This window comes from Megalobrama amblycephala, linkage group LG2 (genome assembly GCF_018812025.1).
Source record: "Megalobrama amblycephala isolate DHTTF-2021 linkage group LG2, ASM1881202v1, whole genome shotgun sequence".
In the NCBI taxonomy this organism is placed as follows: Eukaryota; Metazoa; Chordata; class Actinopteri; order Cypriniformes; family Xenocyprididae; genus Megalobrama; species Megalobrama amblycephala.
Window position 1 is genome coordinate 50,435,636 of NC_063045.1, and position 13,775 is coordinate 50,449,410.

General features: G+C 36.5%; 1 protein-coding gene across 31 annotated transcripts in view; it reads left to right on the forward strand.

Annotated features, from left to right (window-relative positions):
* Positions 1-13,775, forward strand: part of dlg2 (discs, large homolog 2 (Drosophila)) — a 269,422-nt gene that overhangs the window by 245,153 nt on the left and 10,494 nt on the right. For 26 of the 31 annotated variants that reach the window (XM_048180477.1, XM_048180452.1, XM_048180485.1 and 23 more), the window contains 3 exons: positions 8,125-8,301; positions 9,864-9,939; positions 13,347-13,446. In XM_048180477.1, the coding sequence (XP_048036434.1) occupies positions 8,125-8,301; positions 9,864-9,939; positions 13,347-13,446 (353 nt within the window). Of the gene's footprint in view, positions 1-8,124; positions 8,302-9,863; positions 9,940-13,346; positions 13,447-13,705; positions 13,752-13,775 lie in introns of all 31 variants that reach the window. The other 5 variants (XM_048180492.1, XM_048180508.1, XM_048180550.1 and 2 more) reach the window with 1 other exon arrangement.

Here is a 13,775-nt window from a genome sequence, read left to right on the forward strand (position 1 = left end):
ATTTCACTAGCCCAAGCTCTTATTGTTATGAGGCCGCTGATCTACACATACAGATAGCACTCTACTTTACTCTCAGGGGGCTTTTAAACCACATTTCTCTGTAACAAGCAAAAGCACCACATTATCTACACCTTTGCCAGCACTCTGACACTTTCTCCTAGTTTGCGTGTTGTAGATGTAATGCTTTTATCTCTCTGCTTAGCAAATACTACACTTAATTTTTTTTTTTTTTTCAAGGACTGAGGCAGCACTCACTCTTAACAAATTATGTTACAGACATTTGCTGGTGTGGAAAATGCTGTCCATGAGGTTCACCACCCATGGATGTATCTTTTCTGCTGAGCACTGTATATTACACACATACCTGGACTCTTTGCTATTACACTGAGGTTCAGCCCTGCAGCTCTACTGCAAGACCCACACAATAAATCACAAGACAAAACACTCAGGGGCGATTCCAGTTTCGGCACTTTTGCATGCAGTATTTCAGTGCACTAAGCCTCAAACTAGTGTTGTTATTGTTAACTATTAACTATTAAAAATACTTTTCTTTATCTCACTGATTCTTGAGATAAGGGACAAAACATTTCAAAGCCTCTTCTATGTTAAAAATAAATAAATTCATCAAAATAAAAATAATTATAAAGTTACATCTAAAAGAAATCTGGATAATCAGTCAGGACATTATTTGCTTTTAAAGGTGCCATCGAATTGAAAATTGAATTTACCTTGGCATAGTTAAATAACAAGAGTTCAGTACATGGAAATGACATATAGTGAGTCTCAAACTCCATTGTTTCCTCCTTCTTATATAAATCTCATTTGTTCAAAAGACCTCCGAAAAACAGGCGAATCTCAACATAACACCGACTGTTACGTAACAGTCGGGGTGTACGCCCCAATATTTGCATATGCCAGCCCATGTTCAAGGCATTACACAAGGGCAGCCAGTATTAACGTCTGGATCTGTGCACAGCTGAATCATCAGACTAGGTAAGCAAGCAAGGACAACAGCGAAAAATGGCAGATGGAGCAATAATAACTGAGATGATCCATGATAACATGATATTTTTAGTGATATTTGTAAATTGTCTTTCTAAATGTTTCGTTAGCATGTTGCTAATGTACTCTTAAATGTGGTTAAAGTTACCATCGTTTCTTACTGTATTCACGGAGACAAGAGCCATCGTTATTTTCATTTTTAAACACTTGCAGTCTGTATAATTCATAAATACAACTTCATTCTTTATAAATCTCACCAACAGTGTGTAATGTTAGCTTTAGCCACGGAGCACCATCAAACTCAAATGTAAACATCCAAATAAATACCATACTTACGCGATCAGACATGCTGCATGACGAACACTTTTTAAAGATCCATTTTGAGGGTTATATTAGCTGTGTGAACTTTGTTTATGCAATGATAGAGTCGAGAGCTCGGGAGGGGGCGGAGAGCGTGAGCAATTAAAGGGGCCGCAGCCTGAATCTACGCATTTCTAATTATGCCTCAAAATAGGCAGTTAAAAAAAATTATTTTAAAAAATCTATGGGGTATTTTGAGCTGCAACTTCACAGACACATTCAGGGGACACCTTAGACTTATATTACATCTTTTAAAAAGAGTTCGATGGCACCTTTAAATAACTTTGTTCGTATTATTTAAATACACACTCTATACTTGGAAAATACATGTAATTTAGCCTGTCCTCAGCATGAGGTTACAATGTAAAATTGCCAGTGTTTAAATGTAACAAATTCAAAAATATGCCTTTAAATTGAAAGGCGGAGATCTGTAATCTATCAAACAATACAAAAAGTAAGTCTTGTGAAAAATGTCTATCAAAGTTGTGACCTCACTTTGCATCAACTCCGTCAGGATTTTTTATAATTCTGAATAAATCAGGCAATGTCATAGTCATCTTTAACTCTGAGGATCACTTACGATTTTCTGCTCATTGTGGATCTCACAATAGGACACATAGTCCTATTTTTTATTTTATTTTATACAAACAATGTTGAAGTCTCTTCAGCTGGACCTTTGTCAACTCCTGCAGTATTTAACACCGTCAGGTGAAGGTTTTTGTTCATTTTGAAAGAAATGTCTTATTCTTTTTTTCAATTCATTGAGTTAAAATATTAAAACATCAACTGAACTACATGATATCATGTCTGATTTAATATTAAAAAGGAGGGTAGCGAATTAAGGGATTTAGGAACTGGACTGTTCATAATAACCTTAACACAAGAAATTATACTTTACTGAACACCATTTTTACATAAATGAAGACTTTACACTGTTGTTGGATGGATCAAATTAAAATATCATGCTTTTTAATGCGTGTGACAGAGTTGACACAAATAAAGTGAATAGCTGAGACCTTTGTGTAAAATATATCAGTTTAAAAATAATGTATTATTAAATAATAAAAAACATCTTCTAAAACATGTTTTGTCCCTTATCTCAAGAATCAATGATCTGAAATAAAGCTGAAATAAAACATAAATATTAGATATTAGAAACATAAATTTGTGTTGATATAATATACTGTGTGTCTGTCTGTGTGCATTTATATAATATACACATATATTATATAAACAAACTTTCATGTTAGATGGGATTAATCGCGATTAATAGATTTGACATGTACTGTGTATGCGTGCGTGTATGTGTGTGTTCCTGGTAAACCATATGTCCCCACAAAGATAGTAAAACCAGTAATGTTGATTCTTGTGGAGACACTTTTTGGTCCGCATGAGGAACACTGCTTATGGGATGTTTTTGAAAATGTAAAAATGCACAAAGTTTTCTGTGAGGGTGGTGTTTAGGGTCAGGGGATAAAATGTACAGTTCTTCCATTAGGTTGTTTATAAATTTCACCACTTATATCAGCTGAATTCTTTACAGACATGAATTTGTTCTATTTATTATCTTTGTCCGCATGGGGAGAGAGCATTACTCAATATGTGTTATGTGACAGTAAATTTGAGTTTTTGTCTGCAGATTGCACTAGCACATGCTGTTTTTTGGAAGTGTTTTAGAAGCATCATTGCCGTAATGATGCCATGGAGGGATGAATTCACTGTAATGGGCTGAGAAACTGCCAGCATACAAACATATAAAAATATTATTTATCTGCACTGTACGTAGCTTGCAGTTTCCATAACAACCGCAATGTCTTTGTTGACCGATGAGAGGGAACATGTGCTTTTTTCCCTAGGCACGTTCCAACGTGTGTGTTTATGTTTTATACTTTAACGAAGCAGGGGTTAACGAGGAGATTGAAGATAATGCTTTGTTCTTGTGCAGTGCGGATCATTTCTTTGCGCTAATTACAGTTTGTCTTTTGTAATGGATTCATAATGGCGACTTGCCAGCATTACACTATACATTGCTTGATTTTAGAAATAATGTTGTACCAGTGACTGCAGTGACCATAACGGACCTATGTGTATCATCACATGACTTTTAGATCGATTTGTGCTAAAATACAGCTGGAAGTGCAGATCAATTGTCTGAATATTGTGTTTGTTCTGGAAAAATGCATACTTATAAAATTATATCTGTGAGCTTGAATGTTCCATCCATTAGAGTAGCATATGTGCCAACCTTTATGTGCAACCCATTAATTTTGGCATGCAGTTATCTGCTCACAGCAGTGCATTATGGGTAGCTGGTGAACTTTTTTCATCTTGATTTCGTCCTTGGGATAATATTGATCACCAGCACAAGATGCGGAGAAATTATTTATGTTTAGTTAGTTTCAGAATGACCTATAAAATGTTTAGTTTTACATTTAAGTCCAAAGTATAGTTCACTTTTTACGAGGGTTGGCGTACAGCGCGCGTGACACAAATTCCATCTTCATCTTTAATCTTTTAATCTGAGCTATGTTTATAAAAATATTAAGATTTCTGTAGCTCTGACTAATTTTAAATCGTCATTTTGACACATTTCTGAAATACCACTGGCATTACTTGAGTATGTGAATTAAATGCTGTGGAAACCCTGCTCATTCAAGGACGTGCATTTATTGCATGCGCGGAGCAAGAGCAATATAACTGAAATGCATATGCACAGTTCAGTTGAACAATAAAGTTTGCCCTCTTTAACTAAATGCTGTTAAACTGAATGTACGAAGTAAATTTGTTGCTCAATCGCCAGTGAAAACACCATAAACCAGAGAAGGAGAATAAAGAGAGCAGTTTTTTACTATTCAGTGGATTAGTTTGGATATATACCGTAGTGCATGATATTCTAGGGTAGTCTATACATGGAAGCTTTGTATGATTGTTCATTATTTAATGTATCAGTGATGTTCTTATAAACATGATGGCTATGCTAATTACATTATTAAGATTTACAGTTTATTTACAAATGTGTTCCTTATATTTTTGTTTGGTTTATTAGTGAGTATCTGTGTGTATTAGGCTTAGTTGTTCCCCTCTCACTTTAACCTGGGGTAAACTCTTACAAAGAAAAATGGTGCTTTTAGAGAGAGAGAGAGAGAGAGAGAAGGGCTACAAACATAAAAGGGTGCATAGTTGGTGTATTAGGGCCCCAAATCACTCAGCCCCTGAACACATGTACATGAGTTCAACATTTGATTTAACATTTCATTCTGTGTTTTTAATCCATTAAACTTTTTAAATTAAAAGCATGAATAGGTAAATCTTATAATCATATAGCATTATTTATGAGAACAAGTTGTATTGTAAGAGAATTTTCTCTTTAGACATTCTATTAACTATAAGTAACTTTGCAACTATATGCCAAATAACTCTCATTATAGTATTAGTTGACTGCCTGCTTAATATCTGCTAACACTTTATTTTGATGCTCCCCCAACAGACACTTTACTGACTATACGTAACTTTGCGACTACATGTCAACATATTCTACTAACACCTAACCATAACCTAGTGCTGCATTCACACGGGGCGTCGTCAAAGTCCCTTTAAGACAAGTCATTTCACTCGGCGGCCATCTTTGAAACGCCTCTCGGGCATCCAAGTGCAGCTCCTATCTCTTTGAATGGGGAAACATCAAATTCTCCAAAGCTGTTTGCCAAGCTTTCGATTAAATTTCATATTTGAAATCACCAATGAAATCTGACAACAGCTGTCTCATAAATGCTCAAATCATGACAAAAAAACATTTTTTTTGTTGTTTTTTTTCAGGCTGGATCAAGCTAATGCGCATGCGAAGTCATAAATGCGCGTCTCTTGTGCTTCATTTCGGAGGAACGCGTCTGACTGTTTCTATAGAAACCGGAGCTTCTAACGGCCGCTGCAGTGACGCGATGACTTTACCAATTGCCGATTGGCTTTTATTTAGAAGGCGGGACTTATTCTGCCATATTGCGCGTTGCACTTTCTCCTATTCAAAACAATACGAGTGATGCGTCTTGTTTTATTCTATAGTCTTAAGCTTGTGCTGATGCTACCATTATAGTTAGAAACATCCAATCACATGACTTTCCGGTGTTGCATGAAGGCAATTGGCTAGCGTCTGTGCTAGGGAATTTGCATAATGCGATCTGATTGGCTGACACCTGTGTTGGCTCTTGAAAGGTTGAGAGATCTTTAACTTCTACCACGAGTGAATCGACGGAACCCACAAATCAGTTCGGCAACGCAACAGCATAACAGTCTACTAATACTCTAATGAGAGTTAGTTGACGACATGTAGTTGCACTGTTACTTATAGATAGTAGAATGTCTAAAGTGGACCATCGAAATAAAGTATAACAGAATGTTCTCTGGAAAGTAATGCTCAGCTGTGGATTTAGCAGGAAAAATGTCACCCAGTGGAAGTGACATCATTAGCCCCTCTTTTGATTTCAGCCTCTCATTTGTGGCATCTGCATCATAGACTTCCTTTTAAAAACAGATGTATTGTCATGGTTACAAAAGGCAGTATAAAGGAGAGGTGATGTGAGTGCAGGCAGTGAACACAGACGGCCAGGGCTAGTGTATTAGTATTACCTGTTTTTTATTTTATTTTTTCTTTCCCAAACTCTTAATCAGGAGAGCCTCTTCTTATGTGAGCGCTTTTATCATGGCTGAATATGCAGAAGTGCTGTGTAGTGTGTGGTGTCATTGCAGCATTTAATTTAGGAACAGCATGTTCTAAAAGAAAAAAAATGGCTTGACTGCCTCTTTTTTTGATGTTATCAGACATCCACTTATTTATTGTGCTTACATTTTCATCAAAGTTGGGTTTGGTTTTGTTTAGTTAGCCCCTGCTGGTAGATGTTGTAACTACACCATCATTATCATTCTTCATTGATTGTTGTTAAGTAGCAGTAAAAAAAAAAAAAAAGCATTTTTAAAAGCATTTGCAGTTGAGAAGAAATGCTAATACTAGTTAGTACAGATAGTTTTCTCCAGATATCATACAATATGCCTCCTTGGTTTTCACCTTCATTCTCATTGACCCAAACTGAATAAGAGGTCAATTAAACAATAGAGAGAAACATATGAAATGCAATAACTCTGATTCTGCTTATCGCTGGGCTGCATTTAAGTATTCCGGCTAGGCTTGCTGTGACTAAATGCACCTGAAGGAACAAGTTTAATGGCCATTATTGCAGTTATCTCTTGTATTGTGTACTTAGTGGGGCAGGCCTATAGGACACTGTGACAGCCCGTCTGTTCTTTTGTGTACAGATGTGTCTGAGCTATAATGCTTCTTTTTACTGTGTTTCATTGCTTGATCATCCACACTGCCCTGCTGGAGGTAGATAAGCAAAAGAACCTGGAACGTTTTCGCAGATGAATTTTGGGAATGTCATCGAAAGCACAAAAATAAAACAAAACAAATATTCGTTTTTCTCCTTACTTTTGAAGTACATACCAAAGATCAGTGGGTGACTTCAGTTCACATGCTTCCCTCAGATGGTTCAGGTTTAAACTATTCAGCCCGCCTTTCATCTGGTCTTTGAGCCTCAATCATCAGTGTAAAATCTGCTCCTTAAATAGAGTGGATTGTGTTTGTTTCTCTTTCTAAGGATGAGTACATGAATCATGGTTATTTTTGAACCACTAGCCTGTCTCTCCAGATAGTGCTCCTCCATATGAGGATGAATGAGAGGTTTCTTCTGTCGCCGCGCAGTGATTCACCCACTTCAGACGTCAGGAGCGTGTAGTAAACTGTGATCGCCCTTGAAAGGGCTTCGCATTTCTGATCTGTGCAGTGAAGGTTTTCTGTTATGTGAAGTAGCTGAGATTTCTCAGTCAAAATGATGTGAAATGTATCATATAATACATGAATTTATTTCAAGGTTTGTGGCATCGAAGACCTGACTTCCATATTAATACACTACCATTCAAAAGTAGGAAGGAAGCCTCTTATGCTCACCATGACTGCATTATTTTGATCAATATACAGTAAAACAATTAAAAAGATATATATATATTTATTCCTGTGATGGCAAAGCTGAATTGTCAGCATCTTCTGTGTCTTCAGTGTCATATGACCCTTCAGAAATCATTCATATATGCTGATTTTGTGCTCAAGAAACATTTATTATTATCAATGTTGAAAACAGTTGAGCTGCTTAATTAATTTCTTTAAAAAAAATTCTTACTGCCCCCAAACTTTGGAACAGTAGTGTATATATTTCTGATTTTATGTCTGTTGTTAATAATATTTTTATGTTAATTTGGCTTTTTGCGAGGGGACAGGAAATGATAGGTAGATAGGGCAGAAATTTTCTGAATTCATTCATTTTTAAAACAGATTGGATAAATCACACCCCACAGAAATATTAATATAAAATGATGTTGGCTGTAATGTGATATGATGCAAGACCTTCCAGGCTTGGCAAGAAAAGTGACTGCAGCCGCTTGTAGATTATATGCTGATGAAACTGAGCATTCGGTTGTTGTTTTAATCCATCATATCAAACACACACACAGCTATGATATGTGCTGCCGTGGCTAGTGGCACTTATTGTCCCTCTCACAGCCGTATCTGCACATTTCACTCATGCTGTTTTCAAAGGAGTCAGCTGTTTTCGCTTTAGTGACAGATTTTAGTTACTGTTTTAGTGACAGATGGATGTGAAATGTTGCGTGAATTTGTCAGGTCTGTAAAACTGACGTGTATGTGTGTCTCTCCAGGGCTCTGTTTGACTATGAGAGAGCGAAGGATAGTGGTCTGCCCAGTCAAGGTCTCAGTTTCCGATATGGAGACATCCTCCATGTCATCAATGCGTCTGATGATGAGTGGTGGCAGGCCAGGAGAGTGACGCCAGAAGGGGACAGTGAAGAGATGGGCGTCATCCCCAGCAAGAGGAGGTGAGTTTCGTGCTGAAACACCTACACTAACAAAGATTAAACCTGTGGCAAATGCAGATTTATTACCACCATTTTTAAGCATTTTGTTGTCCCATTAGTGACTTAAAAGGTTAGTTCCCCCAAAAATCTCTACCCGGTCAGTCTCCTACACAGTTGACGCAGTGCAGCGCTTCCATGTTCTAAATCCGAATGCCAGCTCGGTTTTGCCCGACGCTGTTCACATGAGCAGCGTGCGTGTGATGCTAAAATGAATCAATAATGAGTCGGCGTTCTGATGTAGGACCCGGAAGCTCTGCAATGTGTCTTCAATGTAAACTGCATAGGAGAATGACAGGGTAGAGAGGAAATTGTTGAATAAAGTCGTTATTTTTGTTTTGTTTTTGTGCACAAAAAGTATTCCCGTCACTTCATAACATTAAGGTTGAACCACTGCAGTCATGTTGACTATTTTAACAATGTCTTTACTACCTTTCTGGACCTTAAATGTGGTAATTTCGTTGTTTTCTATAGGAGATAAAAAAAAAATCATCAAAAAATCTTTAAAAATAACAAATTTCATCAAAAATATCTTAATTTGTGTTCCGAAGATGAACGAAGGTCTTACATGTTTGGAACGACACGAGTGTGAGTACTTTATGACAGAAATTTCATTTTTGGTGAACTAACCCTTTAATAACCACAAATTGCAAACAATCTTACTTTTTTTATTAGAGCTGTCAATAAATTTAAAAATATAATCAAATTATTTTTGATATGCCAATTTTATATATATATAAATTATTTATATATATATATATATATATATATATATATATATATATATATATATATATATATATATTCTCATGTTAATATTTATATTGCTTTTTTTTTTTTATTATTATTAATTGTACTAAATTAACATGTGAGGCCTAGTTCTAATTGTTACCCTACTGCCCTATTTTTAAGTTGGCTCTTTAAAGGGAACATACGATGGAAAATAGAATTTTCCTTACTCTTTTGATATAAAAGAGTTCAATACAATATGTGAATAATAAGCAGCAAAAATGTCATTTGTTAACATTAATGTATCACATTCTTGCCTATCAATTCCTAATCTGTATTTACATACAAATGTCTTAAAGGTGCAGCAGCAAAAGTCTGTTTGATTTGAAAGATCGGGTGAAAAATAGTCATGTAAAACAAAATTACTACCATTCAAACATTTAGGGTTGGTAAGATTGTTTAATGAGCTTTTTTTATGCTCACCAAGCCTGCATTTGTTTGATTCAAAATATAGTAAAAACAGTAATATTGTGAAATGTTATTACCATTTAAAATAAAAGTTTTCTATTTTGATATTTTTAAGATTCAATTTATTCATGTGAAAGCTTTTTTTTCGCAGTTTACAATGTCAGTTATTCTAATCATATCTAATATGCTGATTTTGGTGCTCAACAATCTTATTTCTTATAATTATCAATGTTGAAAACATTGAAAACACTTCATATTTTTCTGAAAACCATGCAAATATAGTGCATTGGCGAAGTGTATTTCACTGACTGTCTCTATTCCTCTGGCAGGGTGGAGAGAAAAGAGAGAGCTCGCCTGAAGACGGTTAAATTCAACGCAAAACCCGGTAGCCTCGATTCTAAAGGGGTAAGCGTTCTATTTGTTAAGTGATCGACTTTAAATCAGTGCCAACATTCGAAATTCTTTTCGCCCCAGTTTTCAGGTATGACCATGAAGGGCTCAGTGATTTAATGACAGTTTAGACACGGTTCACCAGCAGCCCCTGTCTTGTCTCTTCACTCATCCAGTGTAATGTCTGTCTGTCTCTTCCCTCTCTTCAGTCTATCTGGTTTAGTTTCTGTCAGCTTCAATTTATTTTTCCATTTCAAGTTGTGCTGGTGGGTCATTGAGTCAGTCAGTCAGAGTGGAAGTGTGTGTGAGAGACTGTCGTTCTGCCGCAGTGTGACAGCTCACTCTGAGCTCTCAGCATCAGTACTGCAGCACAGCCCAACAGGCGTTCACAGAAGCAGCCTCAGTATTATGTCTGTACATAGATGTATGTGTCTCTTCATCATTTACGAGATCAGAATGGTGAGGTCATCTGTAGTAAATATTTGTTATGTGCATGTATTTGAGAGGGGTAAATAAATAAAACTGAAGGATGCAGGATGCATTGTTTGTTCGTCACACAACCGCAGAGCCGTTCAGGTTTTTAGCCTTATGATTCCCACTAGTATCCATAGCAACATCGCAGCCAGGCCTGCAAATTTCCGTTTCTTTCTTTTCTCTTGTTTCTCTTTTTTTTCCCCCTCTCCCTCTGTCTTTTGAAGATGGGGAGAGGGGTGGGGGTGTTGGCACTGATGGATTACTTGAGGATTTTGTTGTGTGGTTTTGTCTTTGTGTGAAGTTGCACCAACTTGTGTATGTATCATTTCAGGTTTATGACTCATAAGATTTCAGTGTTGATTGAAAATGCATTGATTATGAGTGTTTATTTGCCTTATAATAGGGAGGATTAGCTTCGTGAAAGTTATGAATATTCCCTTTAATACTATCAGGGATACAATTGATTTATTTCGCACACTGTGCTGATATATTAAAATAGACAAAAACCCACATAAATACACACAAATTCAAATTATATTTATTGACAAACATTAACGTTATATTTCACCCCCAGATCATTAAAAACTGTTTTGCATAAAGGAAATGAAACCTATTTTAGAACCATTGTAATTCATGATAATGAAGCGTAATAGCATAATACTCATATTATTGTTACTCATATAATATGCATGTTTTATTGCTGTAATATATCCACCTTATTCCTGATGAACCTATTGCATTTTGAATTATGGGTGGCACTTCCTGTTGACTGAGACAAATAATTTCAAATCATAAGTTTGCCCTACAAATAAAGCTCATCCGTCAGTTTGACTGAATGAGCTGTCAGTTTTCCTTCATGTTTTATTTTCAGACATCATGACAATAACGTAACGCCATCCTAGGTGTATATAACTTTCTTCTTACTGATGAACACAATCGGTGAAATATTAATAAATATCCTCACGGATCCAAGCTTTATAATGGCAGTGAGCAGGATCAATGAGTATGAGCTGAAGAAAGTGCTTCCATCCACATTCATCCATCCATCATAAACATACTCCACATGCCTCCGGGGGGTTAATAAAGGCCTTCTGAAGCGAAAAATATCCATATTTAACAAGTTATGAAGTAAAATATCTACCTTCCATATTCAAGTTATGAAAAAAACGGAACTGGCAGTTTTTTCCGTAAGTTGAATAAGGACATCGTAGGATGTAGCGCAAGCTTTTTGAACTGCGAGAGTTTTACACTTTCTTCGTATTTTGAATACGGAAAGCAGTCTGCCAAGAAGCTAGATTTTTTACTTCATAACTTGTTAAATATGGATATTTTATTTACACAAAAACATCGCTTCACTTCAGAAGGCCTTTATTATCCCCCCGGAGCCATGTGGAATATGTTTATGAAAGATGGATGTGGATGGAGACACTTTCTTCAGCTCATACTCGTTGTTCCCACTCACTGCCATTATAAAGCTCGGATGTGTCAGGATATTTATTAATATTTCTCCGATTGTGTTCATCAGAAAGAAAAAAGTCATATACACCTAGGATGGCTTGAGGGTGAGTAAGGCTTGGGGAAATTTTCATTTGAAAATGAAGTACTCCTTTAACCCGTCCGTTATTGCTATGGGATTATTCATGGTCTTTTAAAAGTACCTTGTTGATGCTTTTAATGTTCGACGGTTGAATGGCGAGTAGAATAATGTCATCTCATTGTACCCACCCAGTTAAAAAAAAAAAAAAACTTATTATTGCGTTCATAGAGTGAGCCTTTCACTGAATGTTTACAGCTCAACGGAAGTTACACCCATAATTCATGCAAAGCATAATGGGGCATAGGAATAAAGTGGACATATAAAAAAAAAATCTCATTCTCATTAACGCATCATATCCTGCATCATTGTCTGGACACAATGATTATTTTTATTAATTAAATTCAGGATAAAAAATAAAATCATGTTTACATACTTTACAACTTTAAAAAAAAATCTACTTTTTTTCTTTTTTATTTGGTTTTGCATCACAGAATTACATTATTAAGAATTGCTTAACATTATTCAATGAAGTTTGAAATTTCAAAATTGTAATGGTCCTAAAATAGACGATGTAATATAATTCATATTCATATAATTTTATATCAATTTTTTTTTCTTTTAATTTTGGGGTGAAAGATCAATCAGACCTATCCTTGATGGATTTCACCATTATAGATTTGTCAGGAAAATTACGTTCATATCAGGCAGCATATTGAGCTCAGGTTCACCGAATCAGCTTAAAAAACACACACACACATATTAAGATCACCCCAGTCACATTTATGTTACCTTATTTATTTTTCTCTCCATTTTAAAACCATTTTAAAATCAATTCACCTTCAGAACATCATAATACTACACACAAGCAGCACAAATTTTGCCCCTTTGATCAGCATGTCACCCTGTCAGGAGTCCTGCATGCTTGGTATTTTAATATGAGTTAGTATTTTTAAGTCTCCTTTTGCCTATGCATGGCACTAAACCAGCTTCAGTTGGTCTTTTGTTCATCATTGTTTACATCCCTTGTATGTTCATTTCTACTGATCATGTTTTCATTTGAATACATTTGAGCTGTCTGAGAATAGCTCAGGTGCTGTGACGTCATGGACAGCAGGGTTTGGATCAGCCTTCGCAACAAACAAAGACCACCTATTCAGGATCATCCAAGTGCTTTCAGCTCTAGCCAAAAATAATGCAATTAGTGTGGTACAAATAAAAAACTATTTAAAATGAGCGAATCTCTAATATGATTTGGTGAACGATCCCACCCATGAAAATGATACAATTGATGTTTGGATGTTTCCTGGCTGCTGTCCCTCACGTCCAGCTCCGGTCGTTGTGTTGTTTTTGTCAGCATGTTTGTGACAGCGTTTAGAGCCCCCTGTTTGCACCATGCTCTCTCTCCGCACAGTCATTCAGTGAAAAACGTAGAAAGAACTTCATCTTTTCACGCAAGTTCCCTTTCTACAAGAACAAGGACGCCGACGAGCAAGACGGCAGCGACTCGGAACGTAAGTAGCCCAAAACGCACGTGCACTCTCACACGTAGGTACATAAAAACGGCACACGCTCACACAAACGCATCCTCGGGGTGAAAGGTCTAGGTGTGTGTAGGTAGCTCCAGGAAGCCCATGCCCTCCTTCTTCTGCTGGCGTTTCTCCCCGCCCCACCAACAACCTTACTGTCTCTCTCTCTCCCTCTCTGTCTCTCTGTCTCCCATTCTTTCATTCTTTCTCTTTCTCCGCCCCCCTGATCGGCTGTGTGGTGTAGGACATCTCTGGAATAGGGGAGGACGGGTACGGAGCAAAGACACTGAGTAAGTGTGTTAAGGAATGGACCC